The sequence below is a fragment of the Centroberyx gerrardi genome, chromosome 13 (genome assembly GCF_048128805.1).
Source record: "Centroberyx gerrardi isolate f3 chromosome 13, fCenGer3.hap1.cur.20231027, whole genome shotgun sequence".
Taxonomy (NCBI): domain Eukaryota; kingdom Metazoa; phylum Chordata; class Actinopteri; order Beryciformes; family Berycidae; genus Centroberyx; species Centroberyx gerrardi.
Genome location: NC_136009.1, coordinates 31,599,102 through 31,622,437, shown reverse-complemented (window position 1 = coordinate 31,622,437; position 23,336 = coordinate 31,599,102). Strand labels below are relative to the sequence as shown.

The 23,336-nt window shown below is 45.2% G+C and overlaps 1 protein-coding gene across 1 annotated transcript in view; it reads right to left on the bottom strand.

Moving 5' to 3' along the window:
* Positions 1–2,997: 2,997 nt before the first annotated feature.
* The window catches only part of riok1 (RIO kinase 1 (yeast)), a 22,441-nt gene continuing 2,102 nt past the window's right edge, over positions 2,998–23,336 (bottom strand). Inside the window, exons 4-17 of the mRNA XM_071913210.2 lie at positions 15,639–15,708; positions 15,492–15,534; positions 15,262–15,354; positions 14,955–15,067; positions 14,567–14,647; positions 14,403–14,489; positions 14,099–14,236; positions 13,378–13,481; positions 10,661–10,767; positions 9,911–9,976; positions 9,325–9,420; positions 6,645–6,698; positions 4,556–4,687; positions 2,998–3,551 (exon numbers count right to left, since the gene is read on the bottom strand). Coding sequence (XP_071769311.2) covers positions 3,441–3,551; positions 4,556–4,687; positions 6,645–6,698; positions 9,325–9,420; positions 9,911–9,976; positions 10,661–10,767; positions 13,378–13,481; positions 14,099–14,236; positions 14,403–14,489; positions 14,567–14,647; positions 14,955–15,067; positions 15,262–15,354; positions 15,492–15,534; positions 15,639–15,708 — 1,295 coding nt within the window. The 3' untranslated portion in view covers positions 2,998–3,440. The remainder of the gene's footprint in view (positions 3,552–4,555; positions 4,688–6,644; positions 6,699–9,324; positions 9,421–9,910; positions 9,977–10,660; positions 10,768–13,377; positions 13,482–14,098; positions 14,237–14,402; positions 14,490–14,566; positions 14,648–14,954; positions 15,068–15,261; positions 15,355–15,491; positions 15,535–15,638; positions 15,709–23,336) is intronic.

Below are 23,336 nucleotides of genomic sequence, written 5' to 3'. Positions count from 1 at the left end.
TAGCGAGCTAGCTTCAGGTTTAACCCTGGCTTTTCGGTCTCACGAAGGTGGTTCACTTTTAACCGGGGTAGATCACCATGGTAACTGATGCTGCACGGCTAACCTGCTCCGGAGCAGCTTCAGTTCAGGGTAACCGATCAAAACGTATGAAAGGCCTCCTGACCAATCAGCTCTCTGGAAACAGGGAGTCACCATTCCTACAGGATCCCGATATGGACAAATATACAAATGAAAATCCCAATAAAAAATTGAAACCTGTTATTTTTGAATGAACAGACAGTAAGAAGTGCTGTTCAGGGCGACGTGTTCACAGACCAGTAGAATCACGTTGTTTTCCATGATAACTTATTATATCGGAGATATAGCAGGTAGGCTACTTAATTGACCATATTACTGATGGATTAAAGTTACTGTTGCATATATTAATTGCGCTGACGTTATTTAATTGGATTCCCGACAGTGTTTGGTTCAATGTCGGCTGTTTCATATTCCATTACCGCAGCCCTGAAGAACATGAGGCCGACTTTATGAATAGAAAATCTTTTTACAGCCTCAATGTGTCCACAAACTATTTTATTAATGAGAAATATGCCCACTGTGCCCTAATGACGGGGCAGTTCCTCCAGTAATCCTCTCTAGCCTTGGAAGCAGAAACAACTTTTACTTTTCGCGGTTATGTTTTGTAATGCTGACAGTTATTCATTATAAGAATTTGTTCTTCTTGAGAGAAGAACCCAATGTTAGTAGCTATCCATTTCTTTCCGATACCCATGTGTTGAAAATGTCAGCAGGAAATATTAGGGCTTATATCATCCTATAATTAGGTCTATTGTTTATGACTTTTATTGTTTGATTAGCCTATTTTATTATTTTCGCCTATTTTTAGGCTATTACTTATTTTTATAGTTTTGCGCTTATATTCTATGTCCTTTTCCCCGCTGAATCATATTACTTTTGCTGCACAACTATCTAATTTCCCCACGGGGATCAATAGTTTCATCTTATCTTATCCTAATAGTCTGATCTGGATCTGTCCATGTTGCATGTGATTGGCTATTTGTTACAAACCCCGCCTCTTTCATGTGAACGCGCTCATAGCTGACAGGTAAATCCTGGGTTGACAGAGCCAGTTGATAACCAGCTACGTGAGACCGGTTATCAGGATCACCATGTTAGGTTTAGTGAAGCCGGCTGACTCAAACATACCCTGACTGTGTTGAACTTGCTTCGCAGTACGGGCCCCAGGTCCGCGCAGCTCTGAGAAGATGGCCCTTCTGATGTCGCTTGTTGAAGAGTAGCCGCCCTGTCTCCTCAGTCCTAATTCTTCCAAGCGTGCTTTCAGGGTTCCACGGGACTTTTAATGTCATGATATGTTGAAAGCATATCGAGAATTACATCATATGAATGTCCTTTGTTAAAATATTCCCTTATGATTTCAATCTCCTCTTCCATCCCTTCAAACTCAGTTTAAAATTCATGCAAGGACACTGCTGAGAGTAGTACACAATAGAAACAGGAACTGACATTGAACTGTCGCCAGGGACTTGGGTTCTGTCCAATCACAAACAAGAAGTGTTGTCCCACCTTTGCGGTAATCTGAAATGTTGTTGTGTTTTGTGAAATGTCGTTGTGTTTTGACCCTCAGGGCCACCGTACTAAACCCCTGAAATAGCTCTATGTACACACCAACACCGTAGGAACTATACACACTATTTACAACATTTACAGATAAAAGATAAAGATAGAAAAACACTCACAATCACTCTCACACGACCGCTCAGCACACTCACTCCTTCCAGAGAGAGAGAGAGAGAGAGAGGGAGAGAGAGAAAGAGAGACAGAGGGAGAGAAAGAGAGACAGAGGGAGAAAGACAGAGAGAGGGAGAGAAAGAGACAGAGAGAGAGGGAGAGAGACAGAGAGAGAAAGAGGGAGAGGGAGAGAAAGAGACACAGAGAGAGAGGGAGAGAGACAGAGGGAGAGAGAGAAAGAGAGACAGAGGGAGAGAGGGACAGAGAGAGACAGAGGGAGAGAGAGACAGAGGGAGAGAGAGAAAGAGAGAGACAGAGAGAGAGAGGGAGACAGAGGGAGAGAGAGAAAGAGAGAGAGGGAGAGAGACAGAGAGAGAGAGGGAGAGAGAGAGACAGAGAGAGAGAGGGAAAGAAAGAGAGACAGAGGGAGAGAGAGACAGAGAGAGAGAGGGAGAGAGAGACAGAGAGAGAGAGGGAGAGAGAGAGACAGAGAGAGAGAGGGAGAGAGAGAAAGAGGGAGACACAGAGAGAGAGGGAGAGAGACAGAGGGAGAGAGAGAAAGAGAGACAGAGGGAGAAAGACAGAGAGAGGGAGAGAAAGAGACAGAGAGAGAGGGAGAGAGACAGAGAGAGAAAGAGGGAGAGACAGAGAGAGAGAGGGAGAGAGACAGAGGGAGAGAGAGAAAGAGACAGAGGGAGAGAGAGAAAGAGAGACAGAGGGAGAGAGGGACAGAGAGAGAGAGGGAGAGAGAGAGACAGAGAGAGAGAGGTATAAGTAGAGATGTCTCCCTCTAGTGGAAACTAAGAGCATCTCTCTCAGAACTCACTGAAGTTATTTAGGTCTGTATGTTATAAATGGATCATTATTGAGGGCTAGATGTCATAAAGTGATGATTAATTAATAAATGTATTAATAAGTGGCTGATTGATGAGGTCTAGATGTATATTTACTGTGAATAAAAAGGCCAGAGGAAGAAGTTCAGCATCTTTAATGTCAGTAAATCATATTAATTATTAATCAAATCTTATTAATAACAGATAATAGAAACCAACTAAAGCCTTTTATACTGAACCTTTAGTTAAAAACTGACCTCAGGTCTGTCTAACCACAGACACATCTGATCTGTGACTGCTTATTATTATTATTATTAATATTATTATTATTGTTGTTATTGTATTTAGTTTCCCATGATGCTCTACATGTTTCAGAGGCTTTTCATCATGACAAGAAGAAAACTGGAGGAAACACTGAAAACTGAGATTTTTTTTATTTATGATGATGACTGTTCAGGGCCCAGGGAGTCTGTTCAGGGTTCAGGGAGTCAGTTCAGGGCCCAGGGAGTCTGTTCAGGGCCCAGGGAGTCAGTTCAGGGCCCAGGGAGTCAGTTCAGGGTTCAGGGAGTCTGTTCAGGGCCCAGGGAGTCTGTTCAGGGCCCAGGGAGTCAGTTCAGGGCCCAGGGAGTCAGTTCAGGGTTCAGGGAGTCAGTTCAGGGTTCAGGGAGTCTGTTCAGGGCCCAGGGAGTCTGTTCAGGGCCCAGGGAGTCAGTTCAGGGTCCAGGGAGTCAGTTCAGGGTCCAGGGAGTCTGTTCAGGGTTCAGGGAGTCTGTTCAGGGTCCAGAGAGTCCGTTCAGGGTCCAGGGAGTCAGTTCAGGGTTCAGGGAGTCAGTTCAGGATCCAGGGAGTCTTCGGTCCTCATTTGCCTTTCTTCATCTTGGCTACTTTCTCTTTTCTCTTCTTCACGTGTTTCGGCACTTTGGCTTTTCTTTTTTCTCTCTGAGCTTCTTTGGCCATTTTCTTCCTTTCCTGAAAGCAAAATAAAAACCAGTCAGAGCAGAGAAGAGACGGATCGACAGAAACCGATCAGAGACCAGAGACCGAGACCTGCAGTGGTCCCAGCTCAGTCTCAGACACATTCTCACCACTTTAAACTGCTTTTATTCTCCTACAGAAGCTTCAGAAAGGCCACATGGTTCATGACTCTGATCTGCATCCCGAGTCCAACCGAACCCTGCAGCAGATCCACGCTCCTGCAGGAGGAACCGGTTCTGTGACTGTTGGACCTTCGTGGACCAGGATGGAGAACCACGAGGTTCAGGTGTTCAGGCGGTTTAGGAGCCAAGGTCGTTTTCACACTCGGACCGTTTGCTTGAGTCTGAACCCGAGTTCCATCGTCCCCGAGCCGCCCGGCGCCGCCGCTCGCTGAAGTGCGTCAGACGGACTCACGCTGAACGAAGTTCTTTGTCATCAGCGTGAGTCCGTCTGACGCACTTCAGCGGTGAAAATGCCACAAATGGAGAACGTCGGCCTTGTGGTCTTTGCAGTGATTTAGTTTATTTGGTGTCACAGTGAGCTTCACATGCTTCAAGCTGCAGAGCGCTGAAGGCGAGGTTTTGAGAAGCGTTCTCACTGATGACAGCCCTACCACAGTTCACTTGGAACCGGACTCAGACCGCCTCCTACAGCTGAACAAATAGTTGGTCATGTGAAAGCTTTTTTCAAACTCGGGTGCGGACCGCAGAAAGCGTTCACATGACCAACTTTTGACACAAACTGTCCCGTACCGTTCATGTGTTCATGTGTTCATGTGTTCAGGTGTTCATGTGTTCAGGTGTTCATGTGTTCATGTGTTCATGTGTTCACGTGTTCACGTGTTCACGTGTTCATGTGTTCACGTGTTCACGTGTTCATGTGTTCATGTGTTCATGTGTTCATGTGTTCAGATCCCTGCAGTGTATTGAGTCCCCTGCAGAACCTGCAGCCTGATGACTCGGCGCTACACAGTATCTGACAAACACAAATTTAAACACCTTTTTGTCCATCTGGGCTTCGCCTCCATGTTCCTGCTCGTCAGCCTGCTGCCCCTCTTCCTCCTCCTCCTCTTCCTCCTCCTCCTCTTCCTCCTCTGAAGAAGAGCCGTCCTCCTCCAGCAGGGCAGGAACCTGCAGATTGATGAAGGAGCAGCAGAAAGTGAAGTTTCACTTTCCAGTACAGAGTCAAACCTAACTCAGTCTGCCTGTCTGTCTTTACCCAGAGTTTGTATATTAAAGCAGCGGTTCTCAACCTGGGGGTCGCGACCCTCGGGTCGCGGGATGGTTGTCAAAAAAAAATTTAAAAAAAAATTCGATAAATATTTTTTGATAATTATTTTTCCATTAAATCTCCCATACCAATGATATAATGTAGTCATTATAAAGCAGATTTGAGTGAGTGAGTGAAATGAGTGTGTGAACACTGAGGAGGGCGCCAAGAAGTCGTCTCCTCCAGCTTGGGAGGCACAGTGACAGGTGCTCCGAGCTAGCTAACTACTGCAATAAAGTGGCTGAATATGGAGCGGTGGCTTCTCAAAAAAAGTCTGCCAGCTCAAGATGCGAACCAAGAAGAGATGTGTGAAGGTGGGCCACCTGAAAGTACACCGTCAGCTGAAAAACGTAAGGTGCCGGCGGTTCCGACAGATTCCCTGGCCTCCAGCAAGCGTCGGAAATATCAGTCTGACTTTCTGCAGTACGGATTCACGTGCCTAGCCAAAAATGTCGAGAATGTATTGGCCCTAGTTTTTGCCTATTGCCATTATTCAGCTTGTAAAGCGGTCGTGTCGCCTCTTTCACAATGAGTTGTGCTGTCGGATCTTGAATAAAATTTAAAACTGTAATTAAAGCCAAATTGATTTAGACTAGTTGTTTTGTATATTTTTGGTCAGTAATGCAAGGTTTGTTTGGTGGCTGTCGTGTGTGATAGTAACTCCTGACAAACAGGGAGCAGAGAAGCGTGTGTTTGCAGCAGAGGGTCGCTCAGTCTTCCACTGCTATGAAGTCTGCGTCCCGTACGCAGAGAAAACAGGCTAAACACGCACCGAGCTCCGAGCCGCGCGCCTGTGTGAACAGCAGCGCCGACAGGGTGAAGCGGGTCACTGCAGTGTGTTTCAAGGGTGAGTCGAGCGGGAGGGGGTCGCGAACCCCAACCTAAATATTTTGGGGGGGTCGCGGCTCAAAAAGGTTGAGAACCACTGTATTAAAGGATAAGGCTGGTGTTTTTAAACACATTTCTTACCGTCAACAAATCCTATGAAAATAACAACATCAACAATGCGTTTGCTCTCCTCCCGTTACTTTCTGACTTCCCACGTTCCCTTTAGTCTTCAACCCGGAAGTCATTGGCTCCAATTGTAAGATAAAAACCTTTAAATACAGCTCACAAACACATAGTTTACATTTTAAAAATCGCTAACTGTCACCATGAAAAGTCAGACTGTTGTAGTTATTACCAAATCAAATTCAAACGGGAACAAATCCTTCATTACGCCGGGGACTATTTTCTGTGCTACGGAACTACTTTCCCGAGACGGAAAACGTGTTTACGGTCGGTTTATTAAGTCGTTTGAGGAAAAAGTCGTCCGGCCCGGTGCATCGTGATGATGAAATATGCTGCAGAGCAGCAGCATGGCTCTGTGACGGGGTTTAATAGTTTTTAATACAATGCAGTTCTATGGCTGCTGGGACATGAGGCTGCACTGGGACCGCTACATGGACCAGACTTGTTAGTGAAACACATTCAGTGCTGATTTAGTTCTTTTTTTCATAGGATTTGTTGACAGTAAGAAACACATTAAAAAACACCAGCCTGATCCTTTAACCTGAACTTACTTTGCACAGTAGCGAGGGTTGCAGCTCAGCTAGAGATGGAAACTGCTCTACCAGCAGAAAAACAAACCAGAAGAGCCGTTCTCTGTTTCCGCCTCAGAGCCAATCAGAGCGGACTTTGGCTCGGCGAAGTCTCGTTATCCCACGAGTTTTAACGAGGCTACACCGCGTTAGTCTCGTTCCACCCCTCACTCAGTACTATCAGTATTAACATGTCACATCTCCGTGTTCAGTGCTGCTGTGTGTGAGCGGGTCTTACTGTCTGGACTCCTGACAGATCCTGCTTCAGCCCCGTCAGAGTCTGGTACAGAACCTGGACCACAGAGACCACCAACATTATGATCATTAACAACATTAGCATCAGAGTCTGGTACAGAACCTGGACCACAGAGACCACCAACATTATGATCATTAACAACATTAGCATCAGAGTCTGGTACAGAACCTGGACCACAGAGACCACCAACATTATGATCATTAACATTAGCATCAGAGTCTGGTACAGAACCTGGACCACAGAGACCACCAACATTATGATCATTAACATTAGCATCAGAGTCTGGTACAGAACCTGGACCACAGAGACCACCAACATTATGATCATTAACATTAGCATCAGAGTCTGGTACAGAACCTGGACCACAGAGACCACCAACATTATGATCATTAACATTAGCATCAGAGTCTGGTACAGAACCTGGACCACAGAGACCACCAACATTATGATCATTAACATTAGCATCAGAGTCTGGTTACTGTTATCATCATCAGGTTCATCTGTTCAGTACAGAAACACCAACAGGCTGAGTAGAAGAATCCAGATGAGGTCAACAACAAACTGTACACAAGACTGTACTTGTCTCTACTGTCTCTACTGTACTTGTCTCTATTGTCTCTACTGTACTTGTCTCTATTGTATCTACTGTCTCTATTGTCTCTACTGTACTGTGTCTATTGTCTCTACTGTACTTGTCTCTACTATACTTGTGTCTATTGTCTTTACTGTACTTGTCTCTACTGTACTTGTGTCTATTGTCTCTACTGTACTTGTCTCTACTGTACTTGTGTCTATTGTCTTTACTGTACTTGTCTCTATTGTCTCTACTGTACTTGTCTCTACTGTCTCTACTGTACTTGTCTCTACTGTACTTGTATCTACTGTCTCTACTGTACTTGTCTCTACTGTACTTGTGTCTATTGTCTCTACTGTACTTGTCTCTACTATACTTGTGTCTATTGTCTTTACTGTACTTGTCTCTATTGTTTCTACTGTACTTGTCTCTATTGTCTCTACTGTCTCTACTCTACTTGTGTCTATTGTCTCTACTGTACTTGTCTCTACTGTCTCTACTGTACTTGTCTCTACTATACTTGTGTCTATTGTCTTTACTGTACTTGTCTCTATTGTTTCTACTGTACTTGTCTCTATTGTCTCTACTGTCTCTACTGTACTTGTGTCTATTGTCTCTACTGTACTTGTCTCTACTGTACTTGTCTCTACTGTACTTGTCTCTACTGTCTCTACTGTACTTGTCTCTACTGTACTTGTGTCTATTGTCTTTACTGTACTTGCCTCTATTGTCTCTACTGTACTTTTCTCTACTGTCTCTATTGTATCTACTGTACTTGTCTCTACTGTCTCTACTGTACTTGTCTCTACTGTCTCTATTGTCTCTACTGTACTTGTCTCTACTGTCTCTATTGTCTCTACTATACTTGTGTCTATTGTCTTTACTGTACTTGTCTCTATTGTCTCTACTGTACTTGTCTCTATTGTCTCTACTGTACTTGTGTCTATTGTCTCTACTGTACTTGTCTCTACTATACTTGTGTCTATTGTCTTTACTGTACTTGTCTCTACTGTACTTGTCTCTACTGTCTCTACTGTACTTGTCTCTACTGTCTCTACTGTACTTGTCTCTACTGTACTTGTGTCTATTGTCTCTACTGTACTTGTCTCTACTATACTTGTGTCTATTGTCTTTACTGTACTTGTCTCTATTGTTTCTACTGTACTTGTCTATTGTCTCTACTGTCTCTACTGTACGTGTGTCTATTGTCTCTACTGTACTTGTCTCTACTGTACTTGTCTCTACTGTACTTGTGTCTATTGTCTTTACTGTACTTGCCTCTATTGTCTCTACTGTACTTTTCTCTACTGTCTCTATGTATCTACTGTACTTGTCTCTACTGTCTCTACTGTACTTGTCTCTACTGTCTCTATTGTCTCTACTGTACTTGTCTCTACTGTCTCTATTGTCTCTACTGTACTTGTCTCTACTATACTTGTGTCTATTGTCTTTACTGTACTTGTCTCTATTGTCTCTACTGTACTTGTCTCTATTGTCTCTACTGTCTCTACTGTACTTGTCTCTACTGTACTTGTCTCTACTGTCTCTATTGTCTCTACTGTACTTGTCTCTATTGTCTCTACTGTACTTGTCTCTATTGTCTCTACTGTCTCTACTGTACTTGTCTCTACTGTCTCTACTGTACTTGTCTCTACTGTCTCTACTGTACTTGTCTCTACTGTCTCTATTGTCTCTACTGTACTTGTCTCTACTGTCTCTACTGTACTTGTCTCTACTGTCTCTATTGTCTCTACTGTACTTGTCTCTATTGTCTCTACTGTACTTGTCTCTACTGTCTCTATTGTCTCTACTGTACTTGTCTCTATTGTCTCTACTGTACTTGTCTCTATTGTCTCTACTGTCTCTACTGTACTTGTCTCTACTGTCTCTACTGTACTTGTCTCTACTGTCTCTATTGTCTCTACTGTACTTGTCTCTACTGTCTCTACTGTACTTGTCTCTACTGTCTCTATTGTCTCTACTGTACTTGTCTCTACTGTCTCTACTGTACTTGTCTCTACTGTCTCTATTGTCTCTACTGTACTTGTCTCTATTGTCTCTACTGTACTTGTCTCTACTGTCACCTACGTTGTCGTTCTGCTCCTCGCTCCTCATGGAGTCGACGTCTCGTTCGTAGTGACTGACCTCAGTCAGCGTTCTGGGGATGTAAGCCTTCTTAAAGACCTGAGGGGGACGAGGGTCAAAGGTCAAACACTCATCATACATCATATATATCATCATATCATCATATCATCATATCATCCTATCATCATATCATCCTATCATCCTATCATCCTATCATCATATCATCCTATCATCCTATCATCCTATCATCCTATCATCATATCATCCTATCATCCTATCATCCTATCATCCTATCATCATATCATCCTATCATCCTATCATCCTATCATCCTATCATCATATCATCCTATCATCATATCATCCTATCATCCTATCATCCTATCATCCTATCATCATATCATCCTATCATCCTATCATCCTATCATCCTATCATCATATCATCCTATCATCCTATCATCCTATCATCCTATCATCCTATCATCCTATCATCCTATCATCATATCATCCTATCATCCTATCATCCTATCATCCTATCATCCTATCATCCTATCATCCTATCACACTGCAGCGCAGGCGGAGCGGGTTTCACCTCCTCGTCCACTCGGTCCTGGTTGGAGCGTTCTTCTGCCGTCCGCTCCGCAGCGATCTCCATCGCCTGGACAGACAGACAGACAACAGACAAACAACAGACAGACGAGTCAATACATAACAGATAAACAACAGACACACAAGTCAACAAACAACGGACGAGTCAAACACAACAGACAAACAACAGACAGACGAGTCAATACATAACAGATAAACAGACACACGAGTAAACAAACAACAGACGAGTCAAACACAACAGACAAACAACAGACACACGAGTCAAACAACAGACAGACGAGTCAAAAACAACAGACAAACAACAGACGAGTCAACAAACAACAGACAGACGAGTCAATACACAACAGACAGACAGAGGAGTCAAAACACAACAGAGAAACAACAGACAGAGGAATCAAAACAACCGAAAAACAACAGACGAGTCAAACACAACAGACAAACAACAGACAGATGAATCAAAACACAACAGACAAACAACAGACAGATGAGTCAAAACACAACAGACAGATGAGTCAAAACACAACAGACAAACCGAGTCAGAAACAGGGTTTCAGGGGTCAGGTTTAGGGGTCGGGGGTTAGGGTCAGGGTCAGGGGTCAGGATCAGGGGTCAGGGGTCAGGGGTCAGGGGTCAGGGGTCAGGGTCAGGGGTCAGGATCAGGGTCAGGGTCAGGGGTCAGGATCAGGGTCAGGGGTCAGGGGTCAGGATCAGGGTCAGGGGTCAGGGGTCAGACCTTGTCCAGGTAGAGGCTGATGTTGTGGCAGGTGACGGACGGGTCGGTGATGAAGTCGAACAATTCTCTGACTGTCATGGCCGCCACTCCGCGCTTCACAAAGAACTCTGCAGGGAAACACACAGCTGTCAGCACAGTAAACACTGCAGTAGACTACAGTAGACACTGCAGTAGACTCCAGTAGACTACAGTAGACTGCAGTAGACTGCAGTAAACACTGCAGTAGACTACAGTAGACTGCAGTAAACACTGCAGTAGACTACAGTAGACTGCAGTAGACTGCAGTAAACTGCAGTAAACACTGCAGTAGACTACAGTAGACACTGCAGTAGACTCCAGTAGACTGCAGTAGACTGCAGTAAACACTGCAGTAGACTACAGTAGACTGCAGTAGACACTGCAGTAGACTCCAGTAGACTGCAGTAGACTCCAGTAGACTGCAGTAGACTGCAGTAAACACTGCAGTAGACTACAGTAGACTGCAGTAGACACTGCAGTAGACTACAGTAGACTGCAGTAGACTACAGTAGACACTGCAGTAGACTCCAGTAGACTACAGTAGACTGCAGTAAATACTGCAGTAGACTGCAGTAGACTGCAGTAAACACTGCAGTAGACTACACTAGACTGCAGTAGACTGCAGTAAACTGCAGTAAACACTGCAGTAGACTACAGTAGACACTGCAGTAGACTCCAGTAGACTGCAGTAAACACTGCAGTAGACTACAGTAGACACTGCAGTAGACTCCAGTAGACTCCAGTAGACTGCAGTAAACACTGCAGTAGACTACAGTAGACTGCAGTAGACTGCAGTAAACACTGCAGTAGACTACAGTAGACACTGCAGTAGACTCCAGTAGACTCCAGTAGACTGCAGTAAACACTGCAGTAGACTACAGTGGACTGCAGTAAACTGCAGTAGACACTGCAGTAGACTACAGTAGACTACAGTAGACTGCAGTAGACTGCAGTAAACACTGCAGTAGACTACAGTAGACTGCAGTAAACTGCAGTAGACACTGCAGTAGACTACAGTAGACTCCAGTAGACTGCAGTAAACACTGCAGTAGACTACAGTAGACTGCAGTAAACTGCAGTAGACACTGCAGTAGACTACAGTAGACTACAGTAGACTGCAGTAGACTGCAGTAGACTACAGTAGACTACAGTAAACACATCATGGCATCATGGGAAAACTATGAATCTGTAACTCAACAAATGTTTAAATTCAAACACGTCTGGTGAGTCCGTTCATATGAGATGATCTGGATGTGGAGCCAGATCATAACTGACGAGACGCAGAGAGCAGACCAGATCAGCAGGTGGACTTGCTGTCAGGTGGACTTGCTGGCAGCAGGTGGACTTGCTGGCGGACTTGCTGTCAGGTGGACTTGCCGTCAGGTGGACTTGCTGTCAGCAGGTGGACTTGCTGTCAGGTGGACTTGCTGTCAGCAAGTGGACTTGCTGTCAGGTGGACTTGCCGTCAGGTGGACTTGCTGTCAGGTGGACTTGCCGTCAGGTGGACTTGCTGTCAGCAGGTGGACTTGCTGTCAGGTGGACTTGCTGTCAGCAAGTGGACTTGCTGTCAGGTGGACTTGCCGTCAGGTGGACTTGCTGTCAGCAGGTGGACTTGCTGTCAGCAAGTGGACTTGCTGTCAGGTGGACTTGCCGTCAGGTGGACTTGCTGTCAGCAGGTGGACTTGCTGTCAGCTGGACTTGCCGTCAGGTGGACTTGCTGTCAGCAAGTGGACTTGCTGTCAGCTGGACTTGATGTCAGGTGGACTTGCTGTCAGCAGGTGGACTTGATGTCAGGTGGACTAGCCATCAGGTGGACTTGCCGTCAGGTGGACTTGCAGTCAGGTGGACTTGCCGTCAGGTGGACTTGCTGTCAGCAGGTGGACTTGCTGTCAGGTGGACTTGCTGTCAGCAGGTGGACTTGCTGTCAGGTGGACTTGCCGTCAGGTGGACTTGCCGTCAGGTGGACTTGCTGTCAGCAGGTAGACTTGCTGTCAGGTGGACTTGCTGTCAGGTGGACTTGCTGTCAGCAGGTGGACTTGCTGTCAGGTGGACTTGCTGTCAGGTGGACTTGCTGTCAGCAGGTGGACTTGCTGTCAGGTGGACTTGCTGTCAGGTGGACTTGCTGTCAGCAGGTGGACTTGCTGTCAGGTGGACTTGCTGTCAGCAGGTGGACTTGCTGTCAGCAGGTAGACTTGCTGTCAGGTGGACTTGCTGTCAGGTGGACTTGCCGTCAGGTGGACTTGCTGTCAGCAGGTGGACTTGCTGTCAGCTGGACTTGCCGTCAGGTGGACTTGCTGTCAGCAGGTGGACTTACTGTCAGCAAGTGGACTAGCCGTCAGGTGGACTTGCCGTCAAGTGGACTTGCCGTCAGGTGGATTTGCTGTCAGCAGGTGGACTTGCTGTCAGGTGGACTCTCCGTCAGGTGGACTTGCTGTCAGGTGGACTTGCTGTCAGGTGGACTTGCCGTCAGGTGGATTTGCTGTCAGCAGGTGGACTTGCTGTCAGGTGGACTCTCCGTCAGGTGGACTTGCCGTCAGGTGGACTTGCCGTCAGGTGGACTTGCCGTCAGGTGGACTTGCCGTCAGGTGGACTTGCTGTCAGGTGGACTCTCCGTCAGGTGGACTTGCCGTCAGGTGGACTTGCCGTCAGGTGGACTTGCTGTCAGGTGGACTTGCTGTCAGGTGGACTTGCTGACTCACCGTTGACGTTGCTGCAGTCCTTCCTGAGGAACTCCAGAGCGTGCGGATGGTCGTGTTCCACCGCCTGGGAGACGTCGATGATGTAAGCGTCTCCGTTATGGTAACTGGACAGAAAACACAAGGTGAGACACACACACACACTGATACACACACTGCAACACACACACTCAAAGACACACACACACACACACTGACACACACACTGCAACACACACACTCAAAGACACACACACACACACACTGCAACACACACACTCAAAGACACACACACACACACACTGACACACACACTGCAACACACACACTCAAAGACACACACACACACACACTGCAACACACACACTGAGACACACACACTGAGACACACACACTCAAAGACACACACACACACACACTGACACACACACTGCAACACACACACTCAAAGACACACACACACACACTGCAACACACACACTGAGACACACACACACTGCAACACACACACACTGAGACACACACACACTGCAACACACACACACACACACTGCAACACACACACTGACTGTCTGACAGCTTGACAATATCAGACTTTAGTGATTCTCTACATTTGATGTTATTTTTCTCATAAGCCTCAGACATTAGATATTAGAAAGAACTATTATTGATTATGGATCAGAGGTTAAGATGGCTGGTTGTCACGGCAGCAGCAGCGTCGCCGCCGCCGCCGCCTCACACCTACAGCATGTTGAACTCGCTGAGGTCGGCGTGGACGAGCCGCGCCTGCTGGTACATGGTCCTCATGTTCTGCACCACCTGCAGGTACAGCTGCCGCGCCTTCGACTCCGACACCGCCGCGTTCTTCAGCAGAGGAGCCGGCCTGCGGACGCACCGGCCGTCGATACGCCGCGGTCAAAACGGAAAACTGATCATCAGTATATTATGGTAACAACAAGGAACTGTCTTCAGGGCATTATGGTAAAAACCAAAAACTGATAATCAAGACATTATGGTAAAAAAAGGACGCGGCGGTCCCCGGGCCTCACATGTCGTCTCTGCCGATGAAGCTCATCAGCAGGACGTGGCTGCGGAGCATCAGAGGTTCGGGACTCGGGACTCCGGCCGTCTGCAGCCTGAAACGACGAGTCAAACCGTTCAGCGGGAAACTTTCAGTCGCCACAAACAGATTCAACTGGATTTGAGTTCCGACCTGATGAGGTTCCTCATTTCCTTCTCTGCCCAGGTCCTCACCATCTTCCTGGGGTTTCCTTTACAGTAACCATGACGGAACCTGCAGGAGGACAACCCATAATAACAATAATAACTGATATTAACCCATAATAACAATAATAACTGATATTAACCCATAATAACCAATAATAACTGATATTAACCCATAATAACCCATAATAACTGATATTAACTGATAACCCATAATAACTGATATTAACCCATAATAAACCAATAATAACTAATAACAGCAATAACTGATAACCAATAATAACTGATAATAACCCATAATAGCCAATGATAAATGATAATAACCAATAATAACTGATAACAGCCTTATAGATCCTTATTGATCCTTATTGCCGGACCTGAACTCTCCGCTGACGTATTTGTCTCGGTCTTTGAACAGCAGGATGGAGGTCTTGTAGATCTTGATGGCTCTGCTGGCTCCGGCGGCGGTGCTGGCGTGGTAAACGTTGGCCTGCGGGTCCAAACGCATCAGACACGCATCAGACCAGTTCCTGCTCTCAAACCGGCTTCAAGAGCCTCGAAAGGACGCAACTCTCCTGTTGGTCTGAAACCGCAGCTCTGCTCCTCTGCCGCCACATATCTGTACATGAATATGCTGTGTGTGTGTGTGTGTGCGTGCGTGTGTGTGTGTGTGTGCGTGCTTGCCTCTTTCCCGGTGCTGATGCAGCCGTTGATTTCAGAGATGACTCCCCGACTCAGCATCTTGAAGAGGATCATTCGTGTTCGTGGGTCTAAAACCTGCAGAAGAAGAATTCCTATTTATTAAAAACACAGATTCTAATAGAAAGGCTTTTCCAAACAAACACGTTTCATTTATCCTCCATCTTCTCTGATCCTCAGTGTTAGTGCAGACACCGTGGGGATGAAAAGCATACCTGCTCAACTGTGGCGCGATCTGATTTGTCCTTCACTCGATACCTGATGAAGAGCAGCCAATAAGATCACTCCCAGTCAGACCAATCACATTCTTTCTAATCTAATTGAGATATTTAAATGAATTCAGTCAGGTGGATGAAACATACGTGTCGGCTTCTTTCTGTTTCTGCATCGTCGTCACTTTGTTGATCACTGAGTCGGCATAATTCAGTTTATCTACAACAGAAAACAGAGAATCAAACTACAGCGGCTGATCTGTTCAGAACGAGGAAGAATCTCTTCAGAATGAGGTACAATAGTTAGAATGAGGTGCAGTCTCTTTAAAATCTGTTTAGAACGAGGTCCAATCTGTTTAGAACGAGGTCCAATCTGTTTAGAACGAGGTCCAATCTGTTTAGAACGAGGTCCAATCTGTTTAGAACGAGGTCCAATCTGTTTAGAACAAGGTCCAATCTGTTTAGAACGAGGTCCAATCTGTTTAGAACGAGGTCCAATCTGTTTAGAACGAGGTCCAATCTGTTTAGAACGAGGTCCAATCTGTTTAGAACGAGGTCCAATCTGTTTAGAACGAGGTCCAATCTGTTTAGAACGAGGTCCAATCTGTTTAGAACAAGGTCCAATCTGTTTAGAACGAGGTCCAATCTGTTTAGAACGAGGTCCAATCTGTTTAGAACGAGGTCCAATCTGTTTAGAACGGAGTGGACTTCCGGTGGTGAGGCGAACAGACGGCTGCTTAATTTTGAGCTCCCGATAGCGAGTTAAAACCAACCCCCTTAATTCACTAATTGTCACACAAATCGTTGTAATCTTTATTGGAATGAGTGGGGGAGCGAAAACTAGAAGTCAAAAGAAACGTGACGGACAAGAAGAAAGAATTCACCGGAGATGGACGACGCTCAAACGACGACTCGGCAGAAACCGTGCGCTCAGTGCTCCACAGCATCAGTAAGGAAATACGCGATTTCAGGGCTGAGCATAAAGTGGACTTACACAAACTTAAAGAAGAATTCAAAGAAGACAAGAAAACCGAACTCAAAGATCTGAAGCAGGAAATTTAGCAAAAACTTTCTGCTAACTCCACACAAATCTACGCCCACGAAACTAGACTGAATGAAGCAGAAGCACGAATTGATGAGGCTGAGACAATTAACATGGCTATGAAGGATGCGCTGATTAAATCAATGAAAAAACAGAAAACCATGCAGGATAAACTGACAGATTTGGAAGGACGGTCTAGAAGAAATAACATTCGCATTCATGGAGTACCCGAAGAGAAAGAAGGCAACTCCATGTCTGAATTTGTGGAGCAACTTCTGAAAACCGAACTAACAGCGGACACCAACCTACAGATCCAGCACGCTCATGGAGCTCCGGCTCGTAAACCGGAACGGAATGCGCCACCTAGGTCCATAGTGGTACATTTTCTGGAGTTTAATATCAAAGAAATGGTATTGAAAAAGGCCTGGGGAAAGAAGATAATGATCGAAGGACGACGCCTGTCATTCGATCACGATTACGCAACGGAGGTTGTCCAGAAGCGCAAGGAATACACGGGAATAAAGAGGGCCCTGAAGGAGAAAGGTATCCGCTTCCAGACCCCGCTGGACAAGATGCACATTCACTGGGACTCGGGAACACGCACATACGATAGTGCACAAGACGCAGCGAGGAGGAGAGGAGGAGAAGCCACTAGGTGGAGACCAGGCTGCAGCGAGGAGGAGAGGAGGAGAAGCCACTAGGTGGAGACCAGGCTGCAGCGCAGGAGGAGAGGAGGAGAAGCCACTAGGTGGAGACCAGGCTGCAGCGCAGGAGGAGAGGAGGAGAAGCCACTAGGTGGAGACCAGGCTGCAGCGAGGAGAGGAGGAGAAGCCACTAGGTGGAGACCAGGCTGCAGCGCAGGAGGAGAGGAGGAGAGGAGGAGAGGAGGAGAGGAGGAGAAGCCACTAGGTGGAGACCAGGCTGCAGCGCAGGAGGAGAGGAGGAGAAGCCACTAGGTGGAGACCAGGCCGCAGCGAGGAGGAGAGGAGGAGAAGCCACTAGGTGGAGACCAGGCTGCAGCGAGGAGGAGAGGAGGAGAAACCACTAGGTGGAGACCAGGCTGCAGCGAGGAGAGGAGGAGAAGCCACTAGGTGGAGACCAGGCTGCAGCGCAGGAGGAGAGGAGGAGAAGCCACTAGGTGGAGACCAGGCCGCAGTGCAGGAGGAGAGGAGGAGAAGCCACTAGGTGGAGACCAGGCTGCAGCGAGGAGGAGAGGAGGAGAAGCCACTAGGTGGAGACCAGGCTGCAGCGAGGAGGAGAGGAGGAGAAGCCACTAGGTGGAGACCAGGCTGCAGCGAGGAGGAGAGGAGGAGAAGCCACTAGGTGGAGACCAGGCTGCAGCGAGGAGGAGAGGAGGAGAAACCACTAGGTGGAGACCAGGCTGCAGCGAGGAGGAGAGGAGGAGAAGCCACTAGGTGGAGACCAGGCTGCAGCGAGGAGGAGAGGAGGAGAAACCACTAGGTGGAGACCAGGCTGCAGCGAGGAGGAGAGGAGGAGAAGCCACTAGGTGGAGACCAGGCCGCAGCGAGGAGGAGAGGAGGAGAGGAGGAGAAGCCACTAGGTGGAGACCAGGCTGCAGCGAGGAGGAGAGGAGGAGAAGCCACTAGGTGGAGACCAGGCCGCAGCGAGGAGGAGAGGAGGAGAGGAGGAGAAGCCACTAGGTGGAGACCAGGCTGCAGCGAGGAGGAGAGGAGGAGAAACCACTAGGTGGAGACCAGGCTGCAGCGAGGAGAGGAGGAGAAGCCACTAGGTGGAGACCAGGCTGCAGCGCGGGAGCCGGACCCAGAGACGGAGCGTCTTCTCCAGGCTGCGACATGGCAACGCGCCGGGGAGAGGAGTGAAGACGGGAACGAGGCCGCGCGTCGAGCAAGGAAAAGATTACAGGAGTTTGAGCGGATCCCCTCCAGCTAATCTTTATTTTGGCACGGTATGTGAAATTTCGTTAGCCCCTCTGTAGAACCAGCGGTGTTAAGCTAAATGACCATTATGTGACTTTTGCCCGTAGCGTGAATCTTAAATCAATATAAATGGTCCAAATATTTGCACGCCATTTCCTTGTAGGCTATATCTTTCATCCATATAATGTGATTAAGAGGATGAGACGATGCTGCGTTTCTTATTTCTTCTTATTTCGACTTTGAAGGACATCTTATCTATTTACTTTTGGGTTTACTTTGCAATTCAAACAAGGACCGACTGGTAAGGAAGTGACCTCCCTCTTTTCTTTTCTCTTTATTCTTTTTTGATGCTGGTATATATTGGGCTAAATCATTTTTGATCAATGCTGAAGACTTCGTTTGGACTACAAAATAAGTGCTATCGGATGACGTTGGACTACTAGGATGCGTGAAATGGCGTGTTTCACCTCTAGTGAGGAGGCTTTCCCCTCTGCCTGCCAGCGGGACTCAGGGTGGCGAGGAATCACCTTGGAAGTCAACTGTTTTTTCTTTATTTTCTTTATTTAGCACACGTTGTCCAGATGTTCAGGCCTGTGCAGTTTTAAGTTGTCTGGAGGTTTATGAATGCAACGTAGGATTGGGTCATTTAAATGCCACATAACAATATAAAATTGGTGTCACTTAATGTAAATGGGATGAATAATCCAGTTAAAAGGAGCAAGGTCCTGGCTAAATTAAAAAAAGAAAAGGCTCAAGTACTATTTTTACAAGAAACCCACCTGCCTCAACAAGAACATGAGAAATTGAAACGCTTTGGTTTTAGAAATGCATTTTATAGTTCCTACACACCTAGCCAGAAGAGGGGCGTGGCTGTCCTGATCACAAATGCAGTCCAATTTGAACGCCATAAAGAAGTCAGGGACAAAGAGGGAAGTATGTATTAGTTAAAGGAAAGCTAGAAAACAAAGTGGTGACACTGATCGATGTATATGCCCCCCCAGAGAGTACCAAATGTTTTTTCAAAACTCTGTTTGACATTATTGCCTTAGAGACTGAAGGTATTGTGATATGTGGAGGGACTTTAATGTGGTCATGAATCATAATTTTGATACAACAAGCCTCAAGAAAAGCAAGATGCATCTGTCCAAGTTTATTAACACATCAGTGCAGGAAATGGAACTAATTGATGTTAGAGAGAACTTCACCCGTTAGAAAGGGACTATACACACTATTCAGTACCTCATTCTGTCTACTCAAGAATTGACAATTTTTTAATGAGTACTGGTGAAAGTCACAGGGTCATAGAGCGTAAAATCGTGGTGGCAGATGTATCAGATCACAATGCGATCAGCTTGACAATATACCTGAATAGTAGAAAAATAAATACTGTATGGAGGCTCAATGTGGGTATTTTGAATAATAAGGCAAATGTGGAACAGATAAGGGAAGAGATAAAAAGGTATATAGAAGAGAATGATAATGGGGATGTGGACCCTGTAATACTGTGGGATGCTATGAAGGCAGTTATTCGTGGAAAGCTGATCGCCCTGACAACATCACAAAAAAAGGCCCGGCTAGCCACATACAAACACAAAGTAGAAAAATTGAGAGAACTGGAGAAAAAACATAAAAACACAGAGGATCAGTCGGTATTACAACAAATTAAGGAAACAAGGGGGGAGATAGATGAGATCCTCAGGGGAGATATAGAAAAAAGGGCAAGATTTGTAAAGCAGACTTATTATGAATCAGGTCCAAAAGCAACTAGACTCCTGGCCAGACGCCTGCGTAAACAGCAGGCCTCTAATACAATTCATAAAATAAGGGACCCTCAAACCGACCAATTATTACATGAGCCAGATGAGATAGAAAGAATATTTGAAGAGTACTATAAAAAACTCTATTCCAAACCACCATCAGCTGATGAAAAAACAAGAAGAAGTTTTCTTACTCGCTCGACCTGTCATCTGTTGGTGAGATACACAATGATACCGTTACGTCACAATTTACAGTTGAGGAGCTGGAAGCTGCGATCAGTAGACAAAAGGCCAGTAAATCACAGGCAGTGATGGGTTTCCATCAGAATGGTACAAGGCCGTTAAGGAGCTAACCCCTCTGCTTTAGTCCTGTTTTAACTGGACCCTTAAAGAGGGCAGGGCTCCCCCATCATGGAAGGAAGCAATTATTACTATTTTACCTAAGGAAGGCAAAGACAAAGAACAATGTAAAAATTTTAGGCCAATCTCACTTGAAAATGTAGACTACAAGCTATTTACCTCAATCATTTGCAAAAGATTTGAGACTTTCGTACCAGACCTGATCAATGAAGATCAAACTGGATTTATTAGAGGGCGCCAAACACAGGACGATACTAGAAGAACCTCCATATTGTAGACAGCGCTCGGTACAAGTATGGTTCTGGTTAGTTTGGATGCAGAAAAAGCGTTTGATAGTGTTAGCTGGGTATTTTTATATGAAGTACTAAAGACATTTGGCTTCGATGAAAATGCAATTCGGTGTATTAAAATTATTTATCGTGAGCCTACAGCTAGGATTAAGGTAAATGGAAACCTGTCTAATAGGATTCAGTTGGAGAGAGGTTCAAGACGGGGCTGTTGTCTTTCTCCTACTCTCTTTGCTTTATATGCTGAACCCTTAGCACACCAATAAGGCAGAGTGAAGACCTGCAGGGTGTCAGGATAGGGGGGAAAGAACATATCACTGGACTTTTCGCAGATGATGTCATTATTTTTCTTGAACAACCAGACATATGTTTTCCAAACCTAATGCACACTACTCAGGGTACAAACTGAATATAACAAAAACACAAATTCTTTCATTTAATTATTCCCCATCCCAACAAATCAGAGATGCATATAATCTGAAATGGAATTCTAAAACAACGAAGTGTCTTGGTGTAACTATAACCAAAACACTTTCCAACATGTTTGAAACCAATTATAACAAAATTGATGAAAACATCCAAAAGGATGTTGAAAGGTGGTCTACACTCCCTTTCGACTTCAGTGACAGAATACAAACGGTTAAGATGAATATCCTACCTAGGCTACTATATTTATTCCAATCCCTCCCAATTAATGTTCCCCAAAACAAATTCATAGCCTGGAATAAGATGATCTCTGGATTCATTTGGAATAGCAAAGAGCCAAGAATAAAATTTACAACACTTCAACTGCCTAAAAGTAAAGGGGGAATGGCTTTACCAAATCTTAGGGAATATTTTTATGCAGCTCAACTCAGACCCGGTCCGTTGGTGTAGACCTGACTATGAATCTCGATGGAAAGAAATGGAAAGGGAGATGCAGGGTTACCAGACCCAGACCTTGGTGGGAGACAAATATTTGATAGGGGCTTTGAGACATGTTACGGGTCCAATAGTAGCATTTCCATATATAAAAATATGGAATCTCATAGTAGAAAAATACAAATTAAAGAGAGGGGTTCGCACACTGAGGTGGTTTGCATATGACCCAAAGTTTAAGCCAGGGGTGTATGACCCAATATTCAAAGAATGGGACGAAAAAGGCATAACAGCAATGTGTACAGTTTCAGAAAATGGTGAATTTATGAGCTTCCAAGATTTAAAGGCAAAGTATGGTCTCGAAAACAAAGACTTTTTTAGATACTTGCAGTTAAGAGACTACTTTACCAAAGAGATAAGGTCAGAACCAGATGAAACTTCAAATAATGTGATTGGGGTGATTGTGGATGCATACGAACAGCAGGGGGTCATCTCTGCTTTCTACCAAGCTTTGGGGGGCAGCAGGGGGGAAACAACGCTCTACATTAGTTAAAGATTCAAATACAGAGGAAGAATGGTGTCAAATGTGTGAGACACAATGTACATCCACAAACTCACTAGTATGGAGGGAATTCTGCTGGAAGAATTTAACTCGCTTTTTCATAACACCCAAAATAAAAAGCAGGCAACTTGCTGCACAACAACAATGTTGGAGGCTGTGTGGGCGCATGGAGGCTGACCACTCGCATATTTTCTGGAATTGTACAAAGATAAGGCTATATTGGGAAAATGTCAATGCGGTTGTTAAAAATATTTTGGGATATGAAATTCCAAATACCTGCCCTGTGATGTATCTTGGGAACATTGAAGACGTTGTGATGAGAGAAGATCTCTACTTGACTAAAGTTTTACTTGAAGCAAGTAAGAAAGCCGTTACCAGAAATTGGCTTAATGTAAACACTCCAAAACAGGAACAGTGGCTGGAAATTGTCCAAGACATTTTTGTTATGGAAAAGTTGACATACCTTTTGAGAGTCAAAGAGAATACATTTAAAAAGAACTGGAAAAAATTGAACATTTATATGAGACATGACACCGACTAAATGAATGCCTAATTAAAATAGATTTGTATGAATATTGAAATATTTCCGGACAACTATTCATTGTTATTTTTATTTTTATTTGTTTGTGTATTTTATTGTACTATTTTTTGTTTTGTGATGTGCTGCTCTGTCTATACCTTGGTGAAAACTCAATATAAACTTAAGTGAGAAAAAAAAAATCTGTTTAGAACGAGGTTCAATCTGTTCAGAACAAGGTAGAGTCTGTTCAGAACGAGGTAGAGTCTGTTCAGAACGAGGTAGAGTCTGTTTAGAACGAGGTTCAATCTGTTTAGAACGAGGTAGAGTCTGTTCAGAACAAGGTAGAGTCTGTTTAGAACAAGGTAGAGTCTGTTCAGAACAAGGTAGAGTCTGTTTAGAACAAGGTAGAGTCTGTTTAGAACGAGGTTCAATCTGTTTAGAACGAGGTTCAATCTGTTCAGAACAAGGTAGAGTCTGTTTAGAACGAGGTTCAATCTGTTTAGAACGAGGTAGAGTCTGTTCAGAACAAGGTAGAGTCTGTTTAGAACGAGGTTCAATCTGTTT